Consider the following 27,789-nt stretch of genomic DNA (forward strand, 5'->3'; position numbering starts at 1 on the left):
TCACGATGTGCTAAAGGTTTTATTGATTAACCAAATGCACTGAATAAAAAATAAAAATTAAAAAAAGTAAATATTTTGAAGCTGAACGGACTTTTGCATTGGTGTTAATGTTTACTAACGTGATTCCCACCCCTAAAATCGATTCTGACATTGGATTGTACAGTATCGTCTTTGTTCCTTTTGCCAACATGGTGTTGCTTTTGCAGTAGATTTATCAGATTTGTGTGTAATCTGTCATTGTTGTTCTTTCTTTAGATTCTGACTTACTGAACTATATGTGCAATATTTCTACTTTATCCAAATATTTTAACACTGCAAAAGGTCTGGAACTAGTCGAATAATGTCTTCTCAGAGAAAAATGGGTGATAAGATTGCCAAGCCTCCAGGTGTACACATACAACCTAGCTCTTGGTGTATTTCTAGAACAATATTTCTCAAAAATGTATGGGGTTGGAGAAAATATATATGTAAGAATTAGGGAAAGCTAAGAAATTAATAGTTCAATTGTCCAACACTATGGTAATCCATAAAAAACCTAATGTGTCCATTTGTGTTGTATTTGTAATGACCTTTGCAAAGTTAATAAAGTGATAATGTGGTTCCTACTCCATCTCCAGAGTAAATTATGCTTCCGATAGACTTTGTAGGCCACTTTTTATTAGAACCCTGTTTGGACGCTCTGACCTACCACAATGCAGAAAACGTCAGTATTATCTGACGCGACAAGCTCTTGTCCCCAGTGTTCTGTCCCTGTTTCTTCCCTGACCACAATGTTCCTTTCCAGCTTTACTTACATCTCTGGTCTGACTTTGCCACACATGAACCTCGACTCTGTCCCTTGCTCAGCAATTCGCCCGCCTCTCCCATATGGCATCTCTTTACCCTTCACCCGTCCTTCTGCTCCATTTAGCTACTACGTTCTTCCTCATTTTCATGCCAGGCCTATCACGCCGCTGCCCTTCTGGTAGGCGTGCACGGTATAATGCCATGTGCACCTTCTAACCTTACTTTCTTTTCTCTTTAAATTGGTTCAAATGTCAGTGTTTCTCTGGTATCAGCGACAGGTGCTAATGGTGAAAATGCACTTCTCAGTGGGCTGAACCATCTTAGTAACATCCCCTCGCCCAGTGTTGATGCCTTCTCTTCGCTGGGGTCATTTCCTTGGGATGGTGGGACGTTACTAGACAGTACAGCCCACTGAAAATGGTATTTTCACCTAATTAATGTTCTCCTTAACAAAATGCTTAATATATAGTTCCTCCAAATAGATATTTTGGTACTCTTTCATTTTTTGAAGGCTGATCAATAAATCTGTACCCTATCATGCTGTACATAGTGGTATATTTTGATTAAACGTTTCTGTGTGGACACACAAAACTTAAATAGGAAACTCTTTTCTCTTTTTATAGGCGAACAAGGTACCGTTTTACGAAAGGAAACAGAAGCAAAGTCTAACGTGATTACTAACAACAATATTAAAGGGAATCTGCAAGAGTCCACAGATGACAGTGATACTGATAGCAGTAGTGATGAGCACGATGAGAAAAATATTGCACCAATTGAACTGATGGCAGAGGTAGACGTGTTTAATTTTCTATCTTGGATTTAGTATTTTTATCGCACATACTCACTGAAATGTTTTTATAGATTGGATCAGAACTGCATTTCTAGGCTTTTTTATTTTTCATATTTGCACATGGGTATGAAAATGCTCTTCTTCTTGCAGTCTTATTTCTGACGTTTGGGATGCAGTGGCGATTCATGTTGATGAATGGATGATTACTGGAGGGTGCCTATAGGGTACATTTGTTGGAAAATGGTTACCTCGTCCCTATGTGGCTGTATGAACAATGCAGACAGCTTTGAACTTGAACTTGGACGTTTGTCAACAGGAGGTCAGTGGAGGTTATCCAAAGCTGCAGTGAAATGTTCAAGGCTTATTACAGGTCTTGGAAGAAACTGTTTCTGCAGTCAAGGAAAGAGGAAATTAAGGCCTTATAAGGCAGTCACTTTGTCTTTAAGGGAGATTAAGTCGAATATATGGCAAAGTAGTTTCAGCGGTGAGAGGAGCAGACAACTGTGCTCACTTGGAACTTGAAGGTGAGTTTGTGGGAGACGATAAATCCTAAATCTTTTATTAAGTTGACTCGGGTGGGACCAAGTGCCTAAAGTGTCTGACCACATGCCCTCACTCAGTGGGGGCTAATACCTCTGGTAAACAGGAGCTCTTTTTTTTTTTTAAAGAGTTTGGCTTCAGCTAAACAATGAATTTGGAAACTGAAGGATAGAGGAGAGCCTGCTTTTGTGTTTCCTATCTATTTGGATTCCCCACAGCCAATCACCACGTCTCCTCAGAACTTTAACCTGGAGCCCGATTCAAGTGAGGATCAGGGAAATGAACTGCTGATCTATGGCGTTGCACTAGCACTGCCTGGAGGTGCTGCGCTAATGTCACCTGTACTCAAGATGGTGGCTCGCTTGCTACAATTCAGGCAGAAGGCATGGAAGAAGGAACATTACTCCTGGGTCTGAGAGAGCATACGAGATGACACACACAAGAGCTGGATGGATTTGCAACATCTCTAAACATCACTCGCCAGGAGCCTTTTTATGAGGAAACTTTAAGGACCCATCATGAAAGGAGGAAGAGGAGGAGCCCCAAGGGGGAAGGCTGGGGGCAGTGAACACTTTTACTGTCATGTTTCTTTTTTTATTTTACTTTATTTTAAAGAGAGTTACACTGGAACAGAGCCTCCACAGATTCAACAGAATGTTTCCACAAATACAACATGTAATAGTCAAAGCACATCAAACATTGTATTACAGTTCAGGGTGTTATCGGGGGTGTGAAGTCATTTTCCGACACCATATTACATAAGTAACTTCGAAACGGAGCCCAGATATCCTTGGGCGACAGGTTGATATTACAGTTAACACAAATTGCTCTTCACATTCATTCACCATCGTGAGTTCCCTGAGGAAGTCTTCTTTACGAGGCTGATTGACAGATTTCCAGCATTTTAGTATGCAGCGTTTTGGAACTGCACATGCCACATTGAATAGTCGACTAGTGGTCTCGGCCACCTTGCCAATATCTCCAAATAGATATTTCAGTGGGGAGGGGAATGCCGGAATAGATGTAATTTCCTTCAGGATTTCTGCGACCTCGCCCCAGAATGTTGCCACTTAGGGGCATGACCAGTACATATGATAAGCACCTACATCTGGTGTACCACATTTGACATTTCCCTGTGCAGCCCTCCACAAATTTGATTAACTTAGCAGGGGTGTAATGTAGCTGGTTAAGTATTTTAAATTGAATTAATCGCAACCCAGAGTTTAGGGTGACAGATCTAGTGAGCTGACAGCATCTGAGCCATTGTTCATCACTCAGAGTGGGACCCAGGTCTCGTTCCCAGGTTTCTTTCATGGTGTTACAGGAGGTTGAGTGTGATTGAACTAGGGTGTACAGCATCGAAACCCCTTTTCTCTGCCCATCAGTCACTGTTCTAGCCCTTGTGCATTCATGTGTATGGGGTTCTGCAGGGAATGTCGGCCATTTAGCTGCAAATGCAGCTTTCATGCGGTGAAATTGAAAAACGTTTGAGTTGCCCACTTCCCACTGTGTCCACGAAATCTTTCAGTTCAACATATACATCCCCAGGAAACACATCCCGTATTTGAAGTGTTTGGTTGGGTCCCACTGCTTTTGCAGGGCTTTATCGAACGTGGGGGTAATGCTGGAGAATTTCCACTACGGGATCTCCAGTCCAATCCTTTTGTATATTTTAGACCATGCATGTACGGTGGTACTCACCGGGTCAAACTCACAGTAGTCTTTGTGATTGGAGCTAAAGATGACCGACCGAACATCGTAGGGATAAGCAGCGTATTTCTCTATAGGTATATGCGTGGCCGTATCGTCTGGATCAAACCAATGCTTGGCAAATTGTGCCTGAGCCACTAAGTAGTACAATTCGAAAGTCCGAGGCTGAGATGCCACCGCTCGAGAATGGTTCAACTAATTTGGTCCATTTCACCCTAGCAGTCTTCCCACCCCATACAAACGTGGTGACTAGCGACTGGAGTTTCCTAAAAAAGATTTACCGGGCCAGATGGGTATGTAGCCAAAACAGTAAAGTAGCTTGGGGAGAACTATCATTTTAAGAAGAGCCACTCGGCCATACAAAGAAATAGGGAGTTTGGTCCACACCTGTAACTTAGTGGTTAGTGTCTGTAAGAGTTCCTCATGATTATCCAAGTATAGTGTATGTTTGTCACTGGATAAAGCAACCCCCAAATAACAGAGCTGGATGGGAGACCACTTGAACCTACACATGTCAAACAAATCATGAGTAGCTGGAGTTAACGGAAACAGTTCAGACTTGGAGACATTGATTTTGTACCCTGAGTATTCGGTGAACACATGAATATCTGCCATAATTGGTCCCAGGTTAGCTTTGGGGTCGCAGACATACAGCAAAGTGTCATCCGCATAGAGGGGTATTAATTGTGGGGGTCCTGTCATTCTGATGCCGCAATGTATGTGGTGTTACCCAACAAACTCTGCCATGGGTTCAATCGTAAGGGCGAAAAATATGGGGGAAAAGGGACCACCCTGCCTGGTACCTCTACCCAAAAAGAGAAGAGATGGTACAGTTGGTGAGGACTCGAGCTTCTGGGTTAGTGTAGAGCAGCCAGACACATTTAAGGAAATATTTACCCAGGCCAAACCGTTCGAGCACTGAGAATAAGTAGGACCATGACACTGAACAAAAAGCCTTCTAGGCATCTAGGGCTGCAATTGCTGCGGTGGCCTTTGGATTAATCTGGGCCATCACCCCAAAAAGTCGTCGCTGGTTTAGCGCAGTGGATTGGGTGGGAATAAATCCTGTTTCGTCTCGGTGGACCAGGGAGGGCATATATGTCTAGTTTCCACTGTACCCAATTTCCTCCTGACGGCTGTTAGCAACCCAGTGGTTTTACCCATAATGATACCACGTATCCACACCTTGAACTCCTCCCACAGGGTAGATTAGGTGCTCACAAAACCCTCTTTCAATTCAAAGAATTCCTCTATTTCCGTATGGAGTGTCTCGTATATATGGGGATCTCTAAGTATGGCGGCGGTCATCCTCCAACGTCTAGCCTGTGGGGTGCCATTTCGCAGGTCCAGGGTGAGGGATATTGGGGAATGGTCTGAGAGGGTACGAGGGTGGATATCACAATGAGTTACCGATCCTGACAGGGATGAGCTAATAAGACAATAATCTATGCAGGATTCCGAATCATGGACAGATGAATAATGTGTATCGTTTCTCAAGCGGGTGGAGCGGGTGCCAGGCATCCGTCAGGAATGATTGTGCCATAATTTGTCTCGGGGTGGATGCAGCTTTTGAGAGTCCCCAGGGGGTTACGGAGGATCGGTCCAGTGATACGTCCAGGATTGTGCTGAAATCCCCCCCCACAGTACCAATGCATCTTCCGATGCGTCAAGCATGACCAGTATTGTGTGATATAATTCCGGGTCATCTATTTTTGGCCCATATGTGTTGACAATTACCATAGTGCGATAGCCACCACCCCCCCCACACCAGTACAAATCTGCCACGGACATCTATTGTGCGGTCTAAATATCACAAGCCCAGTGTTGGGTGTATAAAAGTAAGGACTCTGGATTGAGCTGAGTAATCTGTGCCAGGTCTAAGGGGGCCCCATCGTGAGAGAAAACGAAGTCACATTTTTCAGTGCGTGCGTCTCCTGAAGTAGCAGTATCTGTGGGCTATGTCGTGTTATATATGCAGCAACTTTCCTGGCCTTAACCGGGTTATTGAGCCCCCGCACATTCCAGGAGAGTAATTTTACAGTCAGTCCCCTGTCAACATGTGTTTTATGTGCCATTTATAGGGGTATTGTTTCCAATGTGATAGTACACTTCAATTGATCGGAGAGCCCCCGTAACGGTACAACTCTTTGGTTTTAAACCTTTAACAACCCCAACAAGCCCTAGCATAGTGCCAAGAATAAACCATACTCCGGCAAACCCCCACCCCCGCACGCACCAGCAACCCCAACATGATGATGAAATCCCTTCTTCAACTTATGGAACTCTCCGGAGGTGCGTGTGTTGCAGCCCACAACTGCCACCGCTGGACGCAATCCGTCCGGCCTAGAAAAACAAGTACAAATCGGTGCCACCCAGACATTTTCTTATCACATTGCACGCTTTAAAAGGATATTGTCCCCGGCACTTTATTAATCAGCCGGGTCTCGCCTGTCAGCAACCGGCCGTATGTGACTATTTTGGTCTCGCTCCTGTCCCTGTGGTGGAAGCGGGATCGTAGCCTCTATGTAGTCCATGGCTGCTGTAGGATGCTCGAAGAAATGTGCACAGCCCCCATGCTGTATTCGCAGCTTCGCCGGGAAAATCAATGCATATGGGACCTGTCTTAGCCAAAGTTGTTTATTGACTTGCTTGTATGATTTCCTTTGGGCTTGTACTCCCGCTGCAAAGTCCGGATATATATATGAATGTTGTCGCCGCCATGCCTGAGGGACCCTTTTTCCCTTCCTGTGTCTCTGTCTCTGTAGTTAAGCAGTCTAGCCACTATAGTGCGGCAGGGGGGGCTCCAGGTTTGGGCACTGGGGCCAGTGTGCGATGGACCCTTTCCACTGGAAAATGGTCTGAGAAGGCGTCGTCGCCGAACAGGGATTTCAACAGTGTTTCCATGGGGTCTTTGCAGAAAGACTCTGCCACACCAACAATAGGGATGTTATTGCGCCAGACCTGGATTCCAGGTCATCACGTTTGCCACGTAGTTTGGTCATCTCATCCTTCAGTAGGGTGATGTCACAGGTGTTTTGTCCAATAGAGTCTTCGTTGGTGCTGATCCTTGTCTCAGCCTCTGTTACTCGTGTGCTTTCCTTGTCGACGCGGGCCTTTAGCGAGTCAATAGTGGCTACAATGTTGTTGAGTTTCACGTTAACAGACATGAATCCGCTCTGTACGGTGACAAGGAGTTGATCATATCTGGAATTTTCGGTGGATGATGGAGAGTCAACTGGCGGTGGTGGCATGATGGCCGGGGTTTGGCTGCTTGTGAAGGAGTCCATAGGTCAGGTTTTCTTCTTCCTGGAGTTGGTTCCCTTTGTCATCGCCGGAGAGAGGAAATATAGTTATCACACAGCTACCCAGGTGGCAGGAGCAAGTATGCAGACACGCCAGGATTAGATGGTTTCCAATGTTGGGTGTATGCAAGCAGTGAGTACCAGTGTGTGCTTTCCCTACGTTGCTGGTGGATCTTGGGGTGTTTATACTGTAAAGCGTCCAGATGTAAAGTCGCCCCCGCAACACACTCTATCCGTAAAGACTCGGGGCTGCTGTGGTCCCGTGTGACGTTAGCACAGTGTCAGAGTGCGTTCCCCAGCAAGTGTTGGGTCCAGGAGCTAGGTCTGTGTTCGACGCAATGCCTGTGGGGCTCTGTGATCTAGCCAGGGCCTTGTAGATCGAGGAATGGGTCATAGACTATTTTGTATGTGAGCCCGCATGGCCCGTGCAGGTTCCCAAATGACCACAGTTGTGCCTCAGCCAATGTCTCTCGGGCAGTTTGCGTATTCCTGCACAGTATATTGTAGTATGTCAGCGGGAAATGTTTAGCACTGCATACCTGAGTGGATAGTTGGTATGAGTTATGTTTTCAGGCTGGTTTCCGCTGCTTTAATATTTCAAATTGTGCTGCGATCTGTAATACTGGTCTGCACAGACGGCTACTGGTATCCGGAATGGGTTGCGTCCTCCCACTTGCAACAGCGTCTTCAGTTATCCATTACAATATAATACGCGCCATATTCAGAATGCAACTGCCCTCCTTCACCCCCCATCGGGTAGTTCCAGTGGTAGCATTTCAGTTAGGGCATCCACACAGCCAGGACCCAAATTCAGCACCTCTGTGTCGGATAGTATGTTAACATTGAGCAGAGGTGGGCAGCGGGGCCTCGGACCGGCACCCCACAGGAGTCAGGGAAGCAGGGCAGGGCGCAGGCAGCAGTCTCCACGTCCTCGTGTGGGCCGGGGTGGTGGATCAGAGTTTACGGGCGATCCGGAGGTGTGCAGGATCAAGTTTGCAGTTTCAGACCCTCCACATCAAGTGTTTCGTGTGCACTGACTTACTTTGTCTCTGGGCGCCAACTCCGAGGCTGCTGCGTATTTCACATTGGTAGTCCTCGTGGTGCACAGACTCGGGATCTCCAGCCGGGCATGAACCGATGGTACTCCGTTGAGCCCTCCTCCAGCACCACCGGGGTGTCCGTTCAGGTAGCAGGAGGCAAGGCTCGGGAGGATCTGCCTGCAGGGTGTCTGCCTTCCGGGTGGTCAAGGCCGAGTATGGCGCATGGGGCCCGATTGGTGGCCGCGGGAGCCAGCCATCCAGGCACCCACCTCAGCTCTGACGAGTATTAGTATCCCAGAACAGGGTGGAGAACTCACCGGCCACCGAAACAGGTTTAGGCAGTGGGCTCCTGTGTCCGGAATCCGCACTGGCAGGTCAAGTGCATCGGCATATGTGGCTGTGGCTGCGCTCCGAAACCCAGCACCTTCCAGGTCCAACCACCGTTCTCCCACACCAGTGCGAGCGGTCCAATCTGCTTTTCCCTCGGGGCCTCTATCTCAGGAGGGGCAACCTCGACGTCCGGTATAGGCAGCACCATAGGGCAGTGCGAAGAGTGGACGCCACGCTAGGCCCTCCCTCCTCTTCCTGGCCTTGCAGTGCCACCAGCACCACAGCGTCATGTGTAGTCTCGCTGGAACCCACAGTCAGGTCACGGTACCTCACCCCACTGCTGATGCTCCCCAGGACATATATCCCGGTCCCTAATGAAAGGAACGATGCAGTATTTAGGCCGAGTCTTCTATCCTACTTCACGCCTGCATATCTCACGGAATTCATATGGTTGGGTGGCTCCAACAAGGATATTTACTGAAAAGGATTGTCGGCCGGAGCGGAGCTCTACAGCATGGCTGCCATTTCGTGTATGTGCAACAGTGCCCCCTTTTACTTTTGAATAAAGATGGTTATGCTTATCTCCTAAGCACGTCTCTGTCCTTTTTTCACTGCGGTGCACATACGCCCTCCCAACAACTGGCGACTAAGGGAAACAAGCCAGTTTCCATGTGGAGCATCGTCCGCTGCAGCTCCTGATGTAGCTGTGTTGCTCACATCCTGTCTTTTGCATCTGCCAGTGTGTCCCACATCCGTTGACGCGTCCTTTGTGGTCCTTGCTGTGGCAGGTACGATATTTCTTTGTGGTGCTGTGGCCAAGATGCTGCGTCCTGCACAGCCAGTGCATTGGCTGCAGTCCCCATTGGCATCCAGCCCAGATCCCCATCGGAGGAGAGAGTGAAGGCTATCATCTGCCTGCCCTTCACTGTGGAGGAGTGCTGGTGGAGTGCGCGCTTGCACCCATGTGTATGTGTTGGAGGCCTCAGGAGCTTCTGTCCTGTTTGTGGAGCTTGCTGTGAGGCCTGGAAGCCTCCCCCAGTGAAAGTGGCTTGGAGTAGTGATGCCGCGCTGCCCTGATCCTGGCTGCAGGGTTTGTGACACAAACATAAGCACATTGTGAGACACGTGGAGTCAATTAAAATAAAAACAGACAATATTTTTTTACTGATTATTACCACGTGTGGTGACCAGGACAACGCTCATCAACCTGCACCCAACCAGCAAGGGTTCATGAGGAAAGGACATCGAAAACATAATAATAACCTTCCTATCTACACATTGCTGGCCCACATCGCAGGACACCTGGACCTTATCAAACCCAGACCACCAGTGACCTAGTCACCTACCGTGCCAGCACGTGCACACAGGTGTGGTGCAACAGGTGCATCCTAGTGAGCTGTCCATCATGCTATCTCGTGGACGAGAGTGGAGGACAGCCACCAGGTGAACAGAGTGATCTGTAAGTCGCTGTCATGGCGAACCAGGCGGAAGACCAAGAGCTGGGACAGCAAGTAATGGCAAAAGTGGCATTTCTGAGGAAACCGTGCCCATTCACCCTGCGACCGCAACAGGACAAGGGGCCACAGTGGACTGAATGGGTTGAGGATTTTGACAACTTCATCAGGGCCACAGTGGAAGAGAAATCACCGGTCCTGAAAGACATTTTCATGAACCTTGCTGGTAAGGAAATAAAAGGGATCATCAGGACAATCCCGACTGGGGAAAGGACCACCTATGACAAACTAGTTGCAGCATTGAACAAGAAGCTGGTGATAAAACCCAACAGGGACTACGAAAGATGCGTATTCAATCAATGTCAACAGTCCCCCCAGGAGACTATGGTGGAGATCATCACCCGTCTTCGTCAGAAATTAGTACACTGCCAATTCTCCGCTTTTTCTGATTCTGATGATGAGGCAATTCGACTCTGTGTCATAGAGAGGGGGGGGGCATTGTCTACCCTACGGAAGCAGATCCTGAAGAAGCCTCTGACGATCGACGAAGTCACAGAGATGGCAAGGGTCCATGAGAGAGTGGAGATTCAGGCAACCGCCATGGAGAGGCCCAAAAAGAGAACTGAGAAAGAGGAGACGGTGGCAGCATTTTGGCATCAAGAAACACGGAAAGAGGACCCGACCACAACCCGGACATGTTGATAGGCCCACAGAGGGACAGATACATGCAGGTGCAGACAGGCCCCTGCCCTCAGAGACTGTGCTACTGATGTGGCCAGACATTCCCACACACAGGGATGTTCCCTGCCATCAGCCAACGATGTTCGAAGTGTGGCTGAGAGTGCCATTATCACACTGTCGGGTAGCGAGAGCATTCCCACCTGGACGACAACTGCAAGCAGTGCCCATGCGTTGGCGCCATGCCGGCCAGACCAAACCCACAACAACACTGGAGACCAAGACCATTCTACCCGCATCTGCCAAGACATGTTATCAGGACTATGGACCAGAGTCAAGACTATGGATTGCCCCCAAGAGATGACCAGATGATGGAAGCGGTGTATGGCCCAGAACAGTGTGAATTTACATGGGTGCATTGTCATCTTGGAAGCAAGACGATGCAGAGCAACACAGGTTTGAATCCCGGGTCCACGCTTAGAAACCTTTTCGGTATTAAGCGTGTTATAAAAATAAAAAATAAACATTCTATAATTATAATATCGGGAGACTTCTACAATGAATAGGATGAATACTCACAGGAACCATACCCTGAGTACATTGACGAGTTCTTTAACTTGATGCACTTGTTGGTGAGCAAGAAGGTACGGAAGCCCCAAAAGTGATGGTTAGGATGCGGGAGGCAACACACTGCTTTCTGACTGACACGGGAGCCACCGTCAACAATATGGGCAAGCAAGAGTTCTTGCAGACAGGAGACAAGAGCGATCTAACGTAATCCAAGATACGCATTGGGGTGCCAGCAGTCCGTTGCCGTCACTTGGACAGTTTCAGAGGACACTCTCACACAATGGTAAGCCAACCAACACCACCATTCATGTGCTAAGGAGCCCAGTGAGCGGAAAGTGTCTGCTTAGTTTCCAGACAGCAAAGGCGCTTGGTCTGATAGACGTTCACTTCCAGGACAATTATATAGTCTGGTCCAGTGCAGAACCAGTGGGGGGATCAGAACACTGCTCACATGTATGGGATACCAATGGGGAAAGAAATTATCAAACAAACGTTCCTGAACTCTGAAAATTGAAAGACACTAGTTTGGCTAAACATCAATGTGGAAACATATGTCCCAGGAGGATAGCTCAGCGGCAGCGTGCTCGACTTGGAAACAAGACGACACGGAGCAACACAGGTTCGATCCCTGGGTCCGCGCTTAGAAACCTCTGGGTATTAAGCGCTTTATAAATAACCTATCATATCATATCATATCAATGGAAACATCAGGCCTGTCCCACAGCACCCTAGGAGGGTAGGGATTCACCTACAGGAGGCTGTGTCCCTGGAACTGCAACAACTGATGGTCAATGACATTATCGAAAGGGCAACTGGCCCCACGCCATGGATCTCACCCCTGGTCATAGTGCCAAAGGAAGGAAACAAAATAAGACACTGCATTGACATGCAAGTGGCCAACACTGCAATAGAGATGGAGAGACCTCCAGGGCTTAAAATAGAAGACATGATCATTCAGCTAAACTGTGCCACAAAACGTTCGGAACTGGACCTCAACCAGGGGTATCACCAATTGGAACTACATCCAGAGTCCAGGTTGATCATGACATTCACTACCCACAAAAGGTTATTCCATTACAAAAGCCTGAATTTTGGAATATCATCGACCGCAGAACTTTTTCAGGAGGCCATCAGGCAACTGCTGATTGCAGTGAAGTCGGTGTTTAACTACTCTGATGACATTCTGGTTTTTGGGACATCCCAAGACGAGCACAATTGGGCCCTAATGGCTGTGTGTGGCATCCTAAGTAGGGTAGGTCTCGCATTGAATTATGAGAAATGCAACATCAGCAAGGACAGGCTACATTTTTACGGCCACATATTTTCCAGCCAGGGAATGCAACCAGACCCAGAGAAGGTGCGCATCATCAGAGAGCTCACGGCACAAGTAGATGTCAGGTTATTCATAGGGATGGCAGGGTACTGCGCTCGTTACCTTCCGAGATATGCCATCACCACTGAACCGTTTAGGGAGACTGTTGCGGAAAGAACTATTCCACTGGTCCCAGGAATGTCAGAGAGCGTTTGACACCATCAAGGTGGAGCTACACATCTGGTCTACTTCAACCCAGCGTGGCACACTGAGATTGCGGTTGATGCTGTGTGGGTTTGGGGGGCATCCTTGTCCAGCATATACAGCCCGAGGCACCAGCGTTCTTCTTTGTGGCTTATGACAGCCGTGCACTACCCTATACCATATGTGCGTACTCGCAGGCAGAGAAAGAGAGCTTGGCTGCAGTCTCAACATGCAAGTACTTCCACCACTTTGTAATAGGGAAGAGGTGCATGCTTCTCACTGACCATCAAGCCCTTCTGTCACTCTTTGACAAACCAAGGACGAAGATGACACCTAGGATAGAGAGGTGGGGCATCTGCCTCCAGGAATACGACTACAACATCATCCACAGACTGGGAGTGGACAACAACCCAGCTGACTACATCTCCCAGCCCGAACCCGAAGATACAGGCGCATAGAGAAGGGGATGCAGAGTATCTCAACTACATTACTGAACAGGCCATGCCGCTGGCATTGACCATGGAAGAACTGACGCAGGCATCAATGGCTGACCCGCCCATTAGCAAGCATGGCCAGAGAACTTGTAACCACCAACAAGTGGAGGGACTATAAGCAACAGCTTCCACGATACAGAGGTGCCAACAAGCAGAAAATAGAATGAATGGCATATGTTTGCACATAGCCAGCCGTGTCCGAACAGAGAATATTGCTGAGAGGCCGTTGCCTTGTTATACCGTCATCCGTACAGAGGGGCTTGGTGCTATTGGTGCATGAAGGACATCGGGGGTGGTTGAGGCGACCAAGAAGATGCTCAGGCAAACTTTGTGGTTCCCATTCATGGATGCCATGGTGGAGGAGGCGGTCAGGCAGTGTTTCCCAAGTGAATGCACGGCCAAGAGCGACCCGCCAATCTTGCTACAAGTGGCAGTGATTCCCAAGAGGGTGTGGCACAGAGTCGTAATGTACTTCTACGGACCACTGGAATCTAGAAACTACCTGTTGGTGATCACGGATGAGTATTAAAGATTTCCACTGGTGAAGAGGACCGCTTCCACAGCATTCACTCAGGTGGTGGCGGTAATAGACGAGGTCTTAAGTGAATGGGGCATTCCCCACACAGTAAAAACGGACAATGGGCCACTGTTCAACAGCCAGAAGTTTCACAAACTAGCAAAATACCTAGCATTTGTGCACCAGAAGATAACTCTGCCTTGGCCCCAGCGCAACGGCATGGTGGAACGATTCATGTCATCCATAAAGAGGACAATACAGAAGGCTGTAATTGAAGGGATGCCAGTACAGCAGGCACAGTATTGAATACTGCGACGCTAAAGAAACGCGCTACACACTGTGACTGGAGTGTCGCCTAGCGACCCGAGTGCCTACTGTGCAAAGACACCGCTACCTCAAGCAGGACTGAACCGGGCCCAGTCAGGAGAAGCAGAAATCATGGAAGCTGATTTGTGAGAGAAGGAAGTTGCCAAGGAGCGAACAGACTGGGCGAGGAAGGCGAAAATGAAGGTTTAGAGTGAAGGAGATGAAGTGCTGGTGAAGCAAAGAATGCAAAGGAAGACAGATTTGAGATACTAGTGCATGCCATTGCGGGTGACAGAGTTAAAATGGCCAATTGTCACTACCACAAATGGGAAGAAGGAAGTGACCACGAATGTGTAATTCTTCAAGCACCTTATACCCGGAGATGAGTGATCAGCAGACCAAGAACGGGCCAATACGCAGACTACACAAGCAATTCTACGAAAAGGAGGAGGAGCCGCACAGCAGGAAGTTACAGCGCCCCCAGAAATTGAAACCAAAGGAGACAACCAGTGGAGACGAACCATCAAAAGACACAGCAAACTCAATGAAGAAATATGAGATGGATGTAAGGGGATAAGTGTGGGGGAGGTGTTGTGAGGGACCTGAAAGGTAAATGTGCCAGGCCATTATGCAAGTCTATGCAAAAAAGACAAGCATACTCGTCTTTGGCACTAAAGGGGTTAAGGCCACGTCATGTAAGGAGGAGGAGCCCCAAGGACGAAGGCTGGAGGCGGTGAACACTTTTACTTTCAATTTGGAATAAAGATGGTTATGGTTATCCCACTTCATGAATACTGCAGACTACCTGAAAATTGTGAACTACATCTCAGTTTAGTAAGCAGCACATGGCCAGTGCCTTAAACTGGTGTAATTATATGCTTTTTGCGCTATTTACACTTGCATAGGATTTATTATTGCATGTTCCCAGTGGGGTAGCTCAACACTGTTATTGGACACTGCTGCAATGATGTTTCACAAATATTGGCTACTGCACTTTGTGGTGAGTTAGGAGAAGGAGTCTGACACTTTTGAGGACATTCTGTACTCTCTTTAATAAAAATTTAAAGAAGAATGCCTATCTTTCCCTATTGTTAAAGGGACTAACCTACCTATTTTAAGGAACTACAGGTGCTTGGCAGATGTCAGGAAGTCCAAAGTAAGTATTTCATCTGTCCAAACTAACCCTATCTGACCCTCCCACTAAATATAACTAAAGTAAATGCGCCAAGAGAATGTCCCTCATTGTTTCCTGTTATCCCGCCAGTAATTCCGGCCTGATACTGGGAAACGGACCTACCATTACCGGTTCCTCAAATGCCAGTAATTCTGGGATATTCCAGGTGCTGATAACGGTGGTCATTCCCCATTCCTGTAGGACTCCATAGGGGATTGACAAGGGGGGTCCTGGGAGTCTCTCTGACAGACATTAGTCCTGGTTACGAGAGACTTACCCAGAGTCTTTAGCTCACTATCTTTCACAGAGAAGAAATATCCCAAACATATCAGTCTTTGTCCTGCCCTGGGGCAGTCCAGCACCGAAATGCTAGGCTATTCTCCTCTGAACAAGAGTACCAACAGCATCCCCAGACACGTGTTTCGGTCTGGTTGGACCTCATCAGTAGGGAGGAGCGTTGCCTCTCTAAGAATAGTGAGCAAGGGGTCCACGTCTGGATTCCCCTGGTAACTAAGGGTGAGACCCAAAGTTACTTGAAAATGCAAATTGACAAGCAGGGTCCTGGGAGTCTCTCTGCCAGACATTAGTCCTGGTTACAAGAGACTTATCCAGAGTCTTTAGCTCACTATCTTTCACAGAGAAAAAATATCCCAAACATATTAGTCTTTGTCCTGCCCTGGGGCAGTCCAGCACCGAAATGCTAGGCAATTCTCCTCTGAACAAGAGTACCAACAGCATCCCCAGACATGTGTTTCGGTCTGGTTGGACCTCATCAGTAGGGAGGAGCTGTGCCTCTCTAAGAATAGTGAGCAAGGGGTCCACGTCTGGATTCCCCTAGTAACTTAGGGTAAGACCCAAAATTACTTGAATATGCAAATTGACAAGGGGGGTCCTGGGAGTCTCTCTGCCAGACATTAGTCCTGGTTACGAGAGACTTACCCAGAGACTCCATGGGGGAATTGCAGGTAATTCTGACACCTGTAATACCAGTGCCGGAAATACCTGCTGTTTTGTTGCCGGTGGGGGCCTGATTTACCTCCAGCTCTTGACTGGAGGCAAGTCAGTGAACCCCCACACTCAAACTTGTAGTTTTGAGGTGCAGGAAAAGTGGCAGTCACAGAATTACTGCAACTTTTACTGGCAAGTTTCCTGCACCGTAAAACTTATGAGAGCCAGTTTCTCTTCTACCCCTGGTCTTCTCTTCTTCTTGCATAGTTTTTATATATACAGGTCTGTTTTTGGCTCATATAATTCTTATCATAATCTCATTTGATAGTCTCTTGTATCAACTTTTGTAGTTCTTCAAAATGACTCTTGGGACTCGTGCTTTCTGTGGTCCTATCTTTGGGGTACTTTTTCTTCCAGTAGGTCCTCACACTCTTGTCATCACAGATAGGTTCTTTCCAGTCTCTTCACTCTGGCGTTCCTAAATTATGTTTGCCTTTATTCCCTCTTAGGCTTTCTTTGTATCGGATTCTCTCTCTGAGGCTGTCTGCTCTTTTATCTTGTTCACTGGCAAACTTTTTCTCGCCTTTCTCGTTATGTGTTTCTGAGTTGTACTTTCTCCAGCCTTCAACTCTGCAGACACATAGGGTGGTTGCCCTCCTCCCAGAGTTTTAGTGCCCAGTCTCTTATCTCTGCACCTGGGTTGGTTAATCTCTCTTTTATATATATATTGCTTATTTCCCTTGTTAACTGCTTTCTTCAATGCTATCTCGTCTTCAGGAGTAGGACGAGTTTCTCTCTGTCTTCCCCGACCGGGTTATTTGTCATTTGCTTTCTTGTTTTTTTGCAGTTCCAATCATTAAATTGTATGTTTTCATTCTCATCCTTATGACTGGGATGAGTTTCTTAATGCATATGATTCCCTGGAAGCCGCCTGCTATTCACAATTTCCCCCGGTGCCTCTCTTGTCGTGCAGGGGAAGGTTGCAGGGCATTGCTCTTAGCTTGGGCACTTCTTCTTGCTCTTCTCGCGGCTTGGATTCCTGTTCTTGGTTCCTCACTGTGTGCCTGCCTTCTCCAGAAGCTAGCGATCGGAAGTCGTTTCACATTGTCTTCAGCCAAACATAAAGTTGCCACACTACTCTTCATAGAAGGTAGTCCCATATATGCAGCTAGGGTAATTGACTTGGGGAGTTCCTCACAGGAACGGGAGGCCCCCCAAAGGGCGAAGTCTCTCCCAATGAGGTGCCCCTTGCTTTGACTCCTATGGAGGGTCTTGCGGATCAAGCTCACCTGCCTAGCCTCACAGGGGGAGGAAATACCTGTTATGCGTCACAACTTCTAGCGTTTTTATGAGGCGCATCATTTTCTGATCAGCACATCAATGATTTGCTGGTAGGAAATGCCCCATTGTACTATGCCAAACATGGCATCTTAAGTATTGTAATGTCATATGTTCCTCTTTCATCTGACTGTATCTTTTGACTTTTTATTTATCTGCAAATTATGAACTTTAAGAGATATTGTAATGCAGCCGAGACCAAGGTCGTGTCAGTACCTCACAGACAGCTGAAGTGTAGATGTTTCCTAGAAGGGTGATAGTTGGATTAATTTAAAATGATGGACAACCTGGCAGTCTGATGTCATCTGTTGGCTCATGGAACTTTCAGGAGCTTTCAGGTGGCCACACATTTGATGATGCTGAAACAGTCTTTAGGGACCATTCCTCGATTGACAGCAAGTGGAGGCTTTTAACAGCAAGCACCGCCCTGGTGGCCTACTAAGCAAAGACTGTGGCTACAGTCATTTATGGCATCAAATCTGGGGCTGCACAAGCTCTCTAGCCTTCAGGTGGTTGATTTTTTTTAAACATCTTCCAAGGCTTCCCTTAAGTGCCCCTGATATTCTTGTCTATAATGAATTGGGTGAAAAGCCCATTGTCTTCAAAATATATTGAAGCCTTTGTTTTACTGAATGCAAATACATGAAGCACAGCGACAAACCGTTTAGAGATCCCTCCTTACAGAAGTCCTAGCACAGGAGGGTGCAGGGAATCAACCTTGGTTTAGGCATTTGAGGATCTGGCTGGTGGTCATGCGGCCCGGGGATGTGTCGATGTAACCAAATAAGTTAACTGAGCAGCCTTACCTAGAATCAGGAAGGGCTTTTGGGAACACCAAGAGCAAGTTATGGTAGCATTGGGGGTGTTGATGCCTAGCCAGAACTGCAATTTCCCCCAGAGGTTAGCAAAAGGTCACAACCTCTATTTGTAATGCATGCTAAACTCTAGCATGCACTCACCATATATAACATTCCATAAGACCACAATAGTTGGGTGATGGCTGAGGATTAACTCTTGGGATTGCATGTATCCTTGTTATAGAAGTTGATGGGAAGTCTACTTCTTTCTTGTATCTCTGTCCTTTCTACGCTAGTCACAGGAGAACCTGGCACAAGCCTCTCCTGATAAAAGCCCATATCAGGGGGGAAATGTAAGGTCACTTATGGGCTGAAAATCCAATTTCTTCTGTCAACACCTTTCGTGTCAGCTCCATTTCCGCCATATATTGGAAGATTAGATCCAAAATGGATGGTTTGGTAAACCCAAAACCAAGGTTTGAAAACTTGCCAACATGACCAATTCCAGTCTGTAGGTGCTTGTCCAGTCCTGTTTTTTTCTTTGGATTCTGGGACTTATAGTCCGAGTTTTATAATGGGAAAAGTGGAACTACAAATCCCAGAATGCATAGAAAAAAACAGGACTGGATCTGCACCTACAGATTGGAATGGGTCATGTTGGCAAGTATGGGTTTGGCGACTGATTGGTGGATGTTTGTAGGTATAGTTTTGGTATGGTACTGAGTTTTTACTTATGCCGATTGATGTTTGTTAATCTGCTTGCATTGCAAACAATATTATTTGATATGCCCTTCACCGCCATAACTTTGTTATTCAATAAATTCTAAATGTTGCTGAGAAATGCACCATTATGTTTCAAATGTTCTTGGCAGGAGAGCTGTCCAAACACACCGGGAGCCATCCGACTAACTGATATTCTGAACATCTGTTTGCAATACAAGTTTGAAAACTAATCAGCTGTCACTGGTCATAGTAGGGCTTCATGCTGGATTCCAACCTCTAAGCCAAGTACCAAGACTGGGTATGGAACCCGTGCTTCTCAGTGTAATCTTCTTTACAAGACCAGAGCGATGCCGCTGAGCTATCCGTCTGAGCTATCCGTCCCGGTGAATCTTTGCTGTCTGCTGGTTCTCCTCCAAAGGATTCCCATAATAATGTTGGGTCATGTGACCTGCCCCTACCCAATGTGTGCATTCATTTGTCTGTGTCCTTGTTTGTGTGTATGGGACCCGGGTGTCAGTTGAACTGTCAATGGTGCAGTTGTTAAATAAGCACTGTGCGGCAGCTGTGCCGAAAGAATGGTGGCGACTGTCGGTAATGGATGTTTTTCTTTACCTAAAATAGGCAGGTAATGAATGTGGGATGTATAGATGCTGTCTTGAATGATGTTAGGCATGGGGATCGCATCCATTGTATGTAGCAGGGCAAGTGCAGTCGATAGCGAGTGACGTTGAATGTGCTTGTTTTCTTTGAGGCATTCGACGATTGCAGGGGGGGCGTGTGCGTGTGTGTGTGAGAGTTTTGGCTTCATTACTGGGACAGGTTCCCTACTGCGTGTGAAATGTCGGAGCAAAATGATATTAGAAGTGCATGTGGTTCGAAGAAGGGAGCGTTTGTGGTTATGTTGATCCAGTAGCGCGGTAATGGAGTGCACACATCTATTGTCACAAACATGCAGGTCTGATGCTGGCCAGGCGTACATGGGGAACAGAGTAGTAAAAAGAGTGGTTTTCCATCTTAATGTAAAGGGAATTCTGTAGAAGCGTTGAGCAATGGGTGCGCTTGCCGTGTGTGTGTGTGTGTGTGTGTCTGTCTGTCTGTCTGTCTTGTGTCCTCCCATGGGGAGTTCATAGTTTGAAAGGAGGATCATTGGAAGGGAAATGAGTAGTCTGTTATGATGTATTGCATCACTATTCAAATACAGTGATCTGCCCAGAACCAATGTCAATGTACCACTAGCATAGAAACAGTGCAAATAGAGCCCCAGTTCAAGAGAAATAGTTTAAAACACTGTTGTTGCTGATCAGCGGACCTTTCTGACTAATCGCCACCCCACTGCCGGGAAAAGGGCCTCACAGCACATTTGCATCACCCACTGAAACGTACTCTGCGAATGATAGCCAAAAGCCTCCCAGAAGAGGGGCAGAGTTACCACTGGCATGCACAACAGTGGAACCATAACCCTGAAAGTAATGAGTAGGAAAAAAGCCTCTTCATCGCTGGACACATAACCTTATCCATTGGCTGCCTGGTAAATGATCAAAATAATGAAAAAACAAGTACAGTCTACTCAGCACAAATCTTGAAGGAGAGAGGTCAACCTACTCAAAGCCTAGAAAAGTGGCATCTCTCATTTCAACGACTGGGGTTTGCACCTGTTTGTTGCTTGCCAACTTTGTGTATGGCCAATTACAATACTGCTGCTTGGAAGAAAGATGGACTCCTATTGGTATTCATTGGCTGCTTGGAAATCAGAGTTCCAAAACTAGTGTAGGTTTCAGAATCTATGTGGTTGCTGGTGGCCTCCAATCTCAACTCTTGCTTGACAGAAAATGGCCTCCAAATGTTGTCCAACAGCCACTTGGTGCATTGTCAAATTACTGTCCTATTATGTTCCTCCCCTGCCAGTCGAGTGTCCTTTCCGATAAATCACAACCCTCCTTTGAGAGAAAATAGTCTTCAAATGGCCAAAATAATGCATAAAACAATCGTAGTCACCCCTCAGCTCGCAGTGTATAATATAGCACCCATCTTCCATCCCCCACCACACCATTAGTAGCTAGGCCTCATGTATTTATTTTCAATGAACGGATATACTGCATTTCCCTAAAATGAAACCAATGCAAAAAATACGCTGTAAAGGAGTAGCAAACAGACGATGGTGGAACCCGGAGAAAGTTTCCCAGCAGAGAAAAAGGGTTTAAAGCACATATGCAATAGTATCATGCATGATGGACCCTACCAATGTTTGCGCATAGTTACCTTCCATGAGAGAAGTGCAGCATTGACTGTCAAAGGTGAAGGCTCTTTTTATAGCGTCACCGACCCGTTTTAACCTCGTGTGTGCTCATTTAGACTCGCACAGCTGACAGGAGACCAAACTTTACATCAGTCAGCATCGATTACATTGGTTTTAGCCAATGGTGATGCCATGTGCCGAGTCAGCAGAATGACTTCATTTGCCACACTGAGGGGCTGCTAAATGGGCCTTTGATGTCTCATCTATTGACGTTTGGGCTTTCCAGTAGAAATGTTCTCATGAAATCGTCAACCGTATGCTTTTATCCTACCCACATTTTATCTGCTTGGCTAAATCCAGTAGTGATGGATTTATCAGAAGCAGCATCAGCTATTTTGGCGTATGTGTTAGTCATTGCATCGGGAGATCCATTTCTTTTCTAAATATTGTATTTAAGCTAGTCTTAAAAGAATGTTCCAGTGACTTCCTGAACCAGCTGCTCCTTTGAAGTGATCTGACGATTCATGACCATCTTATCTTGGGTACATGAAATGTTGTCTGTGCCTTACAGTTGGTCAGAGACGACAAATTACAATTTATGAAAAACACGAATTATTTTTAATTTAATTATTATTTTATAGAGCTAGAAAGAAAGCACATGATGCTTTCCCAAATCATGTTCATATAAAATCATGGTCATTCCTTCATCTTAGTTTTACGTTCTTGGGAACATGAGGTATTTTGATAAATAATCGTAATTGTATTGGTATAATAGAATAAATGTGTTTCAGCATCACCCAGTGCATAAACATTCATGTTCTCAAGACCAGAATCTTATAACGGGCCACGTGAAATGGAGATGTCCACTTTGTGTTGTGCTTATAGGTCTAGGCAACTGTGTATGATGGAGTGGTGTATGTGTGGGAGGAGCTCAGACTCAGATTTGCTGTTCACCCTGATGGCCTGATCTTCATGGCCTTCCTGACTGAGAGATGGGTCCAGCTGTTGTCTATGTACATTTGCAGTATCAGGGGTGCAGATGTTGATCGCAAGCGCTGAATTCGTGCATTGAAAACTGCACATTCTTTGTGTTCACTTACATTCGGATCTGTTGGAATGCAATTCCAATGTCCGTGGATATTTGAGATTCTTGTGTAGTGTTTTAGGTGGTAAAGAATGCAGTTAGCTCTATCACAGAGGTCAAACGATCAATTTCCTTTCTATAGCTTCTATTTAAGCTTGCCTTAAAATAATGTTTTAATGCTGCAGCCTAGTAATACATTTTGAGCATCCTTACAAGTTTGTCGGAGCCATGATGAATTACTGTTAAAAGAGGCAGTAAAAAATATTTCCCCTCAATTCTGAGTTATTGTTCCCCATTCTTAAGTTCCATAGGACTTCATTGGAGATTTACATTATTATTGCTTGCATTTTTTATCTCTGTGTCAGACAACTGCCATTATCTTGTAGTGCAGCACTATTTGTACTTGGCTGTATCTGCCCAAGACAGGCAGCACCCAAGGAAGCAGTCGACCACACCAATTGGGTATCTTTGGTGTGGTGCACTATGGCATCTTTGTGATTGGTGCTTTCAGGCATGTTTTACAAACACCATCAGCGTTATGGTGGTTTTAAAAGTTGCAAGAAAATAACCATCGACCTGTAATGTAAGAGTAGAAGTTAATGAAAATGATTCCACATGGGGCTAAAAATCAAGCGTTCCAGCTAATTTGCATACCCACAATTCATTGCTTGGTGTTGCTGCACTGAAGGTGAACTTTCAGGGATGGGAACTAGGTGGTGCTGTAACATGTGTGATTTCTTTAACCAAAATGGCCTACTCTACTCTTACATAACAGGTAAACGCGTTTTTTCTTGCAATGAATCAATTGTAAACCCACAATAACATTGATGATATTTCATAAACATGCCCCAATCACAAAGATGTCAGACTGCGCCATCCTGATGATAGGCTATCGGGGTGAAAGGGTGCAACCCAAGTGTGTGTGTTGTGTTATGTGGTTATCTGCAGCCTTGAAAGAGACTTCTATTGGGTTTACAAAGCAATGTACAAAATCCCACTGCCGTGTGTTGTAATGAACATAATTTCATATGTTGCTAAAAATGCAAGCCTTTCAGCTAATTTGCATTCCCACATTGGATTGCTTTGCGGTGCTGAACTGGGGATGAACTTCCAAGAATGGCTACTAGGTGATACGGTGGCATGTGTTGCTTGTTAACTGAAATGTAGAAGAGGTTTTTTCTTACAATTTGAATTCCGACATTACATTGATGCTTTTTTTTTGTATAATTTTGCACTACTGGTATTTGCCAACTGACAACTTTGCTGATCTTGCTGTGGTCAGTTATGCAGACTAGCCAGTATGTTATTCCCTGCTTTTCAAACACAAGCGTGTAATTTGCAGCGTAGTGCTTGGTACCAGTAACGGAGGCTCCTATCGAGGATCGGACTGTTCTCTTGACTATGAAGCTTGCGGATCCAGAACTTTTATTTTGGGGCACAAGTGGTTTAAAACAATGGTGTTGGCTGTCCTTTCCCATTGGTAAGTGTGCAAATGTGATGTGGAGGTACAGAGCTTACATGTATTGAGGGTGGCATTGAAACCTACACACTTCTTGGTTTAACATATGTAGTCTATGATTTAAATACTGTCCCATCAACTTTTTGTTGTATAGCTATGACAGATGAGGGGGTTTACTTCCTGATATAGACTGCTTTCAGCTGGTTTATCAGAACCATACAAGCGTGATCTGTAGAAGCAAGTGATTGCATCAAAGTCAACATAGCTAATAATGCTGCACCTAGCACTCTGTCCCCCATCCTCCTCACCTAGCACTCTCCCAGATCCTATTTTGCACACCATATTAACGTGGCTCCAGGCTTTTCAGCATTCATTAAGACCATAAATGCGAGATTCAATAACTGGATGATAGTGTCAGCCCATGCGACTGAAATAACCCTCAGAGGGGTGTACTTTCCTGCCAACTGCTCCGAAGAGTGAATATACAAACACGCTTCTGGTGTGCTTAGGTGAAAATGCAGGGAGTTTTACTGCCTGGTTCTCTACCGGCTGAAAGGGAAAGTACCAGTGGTTAACACAATACTAAATGCAAAGCCACCCGTCCTGTCGCCTTACCTGTGGCACAGGGAAATACAATGCTTGAAGTTCTTTTCTGGAAGGCAGGAAATCTATTGGATCCTGGAGAGGTCAGTAAGACAAAGGGCACAGCCCCAGGAAAACCGGGTACACCAACCAGGCGCAACAATCCATCCATCCAGGAAACCAGGAGCGATCCAGAGCAAAGATCTGGGTCTACACCAAAGGAAAAGTCCCAGTTTACCAATCCATAGGGCAATCCAACAGACAATCCTTGTACACAGGGCCAAAAGTCCAGCCCCAAGAAGAGTCCAGTTCCACAAGCCAAAGCGAAATCCAAACAAAATATCCTGGTACACAGTTCCAACACCAGAGAACTAGTTCCATATAAGATAACCTAGAATCCAGTGGTGGATGCAGACTGCAGCATGGCAACCCGCGTGCGCTGACAGAGAGGTTGGCAGCTTTCGAGTCCTGTCTGGGAGTTGCTGAACAGAGGATAAGTAATGCGGAAGAGGTATCTAATAGAATTGTAGCCCTGGAAAGAGAAGTTAAGATTCTTAAACATACTTAAGACCTCAAGGGAAGGGTGACAAGCCAATAACCTTTCAATCGTCAATGCTGCCCAAGACTCTTTTTTAAAAAATATTCTTTTAATCTCTTTATTTATTTTACAAGAGTTCTGCAGAAATATATAATTTAGACAAATCATAAAGTAACACAATATATCAGTTATTATATACAATAGCATCAGATAAGAATCTAACTTAACCTGTCCTAAACATCAGAGACGACAAAAAGGGCAGAGTACAAAGGAAACAAAGCTGCAATGTAATCATACCCCAAAGATACCCACTCTAAATCTCCATATAAACAAAAACACACGTCACACAAGACAGACAAACAGAAAAATAGACAACAAAACTCACTAACACATAGTAACATATACACAAACACACATATACACACACACCTATATACAATTTCAACAACTCAAGTTTACATCAGCTCACCAGAGCACCTATTGTACAAGTCATTACTATGATCCATACAGATCATTAAATGGCGTCCAAATACGTCTCCTCCTGGCCCCTCCTGTGGTACATGCATTTCTCAAAATCTGATATATACTGTAAGTCATTCGCCCAATTCTCTACACCTGGTTTCTTCTGTGTTTTCCACAGCTGCAAGATCTGTTTCAACGCCACCATCAACGCCTTACAAATCCAGCAACTATACCGCTTAGCAACCATGCATCACCCCCTGCCAGAAAGGAGAATAGTCTGCAATGGCATCCTAGGAAAATGTATAGACAGAATCAAGTCTATTGTATCCAGTACGTCTCTCCAGAAACTAGATGATCTAGAGCAATTGCACAACATATGGACCACAGTACCTCCCTCATTCCCACCACATCTCATTATCCATCAGACCAAGACCACACATGCGAACCAGCGTCCAATACAAACAACCTAGAATTTTTTGGTGAATGAGTCTCAAATTAAAATCTAATTTGCTCCTTTATCCTGCCTTCTGCACTGTCCCCTATTCCTCTTCTGAGATATCACAACCCAGTTCGTTTATCCAATCCTTTTTCAACTTGTCCCAATAGTCACTAACAGAGCGGTCTGCAGGCATCAAGTTAAGAAAGGTGGATACCATGCAAAGAGAAGACTCAAATATTGTGCACCCACTGGGTTTCATTGCCATTGGGTCTGACAGCATACCCACCCTCTGCACTAAGAGCAATTCTAATTCCATAAATCTTCCTCGCTCTCTATTCCCCCAAGCAAAACAAAAATAGAGAAAACTCTGAAAAAACACAATACGCAGTAAAAGCTCGAGAGCTAAGCACAAGGACTCCCAACACTTGAACGTGCGGTAAAAATCTGAAGATGGCTGCCAGAGGAGGGGCTTAGGTAGAGGGCAGTCATTGACTGGGGGCAGTATGGCCCAGAGACCAGTGATTGGTTATTAGGAGAAAGACAGTTCAGAAACGAAACTGAAACTGATTTTTTCTTTACCGGGAATTCCCAGCCTGATGACGGGGAATATTCATGAGCATGTGAATCCATGCCAGACCCATGCTGGAGAAGAACAGTTACAGGTAAGTAACTTGTTCCTAATTAATAAAGGATCAGATATTTCGTTATTTACCCATATCCTCGCCATCGCAGTATTATGCAGACAACCAGTTGCTCCCAAAAATCGTGTACCAAACCCCATCCTACGCAAAATAAATTCCCAAAATGCCCAGTTAACCCCATCAAATGCCTTCACTGCATCCATAAAGACCAACACTGTATCTTAGCGCACATCCTCACAAAGTCCCATCACATCAAGTAGTGTCCTTATATTATCATACCCAAACCTATTCTTCATAAAGCCAACTTGCGAGGTGTGTATCAGATCACTAATATACACATCTAACCTATTCACCAATATTTTCGAGAATATCTTAAAATCAACATTTAATAGTCAAATCAGTCCATAATTCACACATTTCATATGATCTCTGCCCGGTTTAGGAATTAACGTCATCAGGGCTTCTCGCATTGATTTGCATATATGTCCTTTCAAAATAAAATCATTAAACAAATCACATTAAAATGGAGTCAAGGTAGATCCAATTGACCTATAGAATTCTACTGTCAAACCATCCACTCCCGGTGATTTGCCTGCTTTAGGCTGCCCAATTGCCTTCAAAACTGCACCAATCTCGATCTTAGCGCCTAAAGCAGCACTTTGTCAGTCGTTAGTATAGGAATGTCCAATGAGTCAAAAAATTCCTCTAAATCAGATATCCGTTGAAAGTTGTCTACTGTCTACAAGGACTCATAAAAGGCGCAAAAACAATCCCATATTCAAATATTTTTACCCTCATGTTATCTTGGCCATCCTTGACAACTTGCACATAATATCTCTCAGCCATCCCTTTTAATTTAGATGCCAATATTCTGCCACTCTTGTCACCACATTCCCAGTATTTTTGTCTCATAAAGAAAAGGCCCCTCTCTGCTACTATATTAGTTTGATTTCTCAAATCCTCCTGCGCACGGACAATCCTAAAACAGTCGCTCACATTACCTGATTGTGCATATTTCCGTTGTAAATGTGAGAGTCTCTGTTCCAACTGAGTCAATTCTCTCAATCCAAATTTTCGCAAATATGACGTTCTATTAGTCAGTTCCCCCTCACAGTCACTTTAAAACTATCCTAGACCAATTGCATACTTGACAAATCTATATTTTCCTTTAAAAATACCTCAATGAATGTCTGAATGTACTTCAGTTCTTTTTGATCTGGTAGGATGCCCGTCTTCAGACGCCCCCTGGTAAAGCTATGGCTCGCTCCCCCTGTTGCCAAATGCAAATCCACCAATGCATGATCTGAAGTCTCACGTTCCCTAATACCAACATCT

At 45.6% G+C, this 27,789-nt stretch overlaps 1 protein-coding gene across 2 annotated transcripts in view; it reads left to right on the top strand.

Moving 5' to 3' along the window:
• Positions 1–27,789, top strand: part of ERICH2 (glutamate rich 2) — a 670,025-nt gene that overhangs the window by 482,846 nt on the left and 159,390 nt on the right. For both annotated transcript variants that reach the window (XM_069616183.1, XM_069616184.1), the window contains one exon: positions 1,410–1,576. In XM_069616183.1, coding sequence (XP_069472284.1) covers positions 1,410–1,576 — 167 coding nt within the window. The remainder of the gene's footprint in view (positions 1–1,409; positions 1,577–27,789) is intronic.

This window comes from Ambystoma mexicanum, chromosome 9 (assembly GCF_040938575.1).
Source record: "Ambystoma mexicanum isolate Mex_15411 chromosome 9, UKY_AmexF1_1, whole genome shotgun sequence".
Taxonomy (NCBI): Eukaryota; Metazoa; Chordata; class Amphibia; order Caudata; family Ambystomatidae; genus Ambystoma; species Ambystoma mexicanum.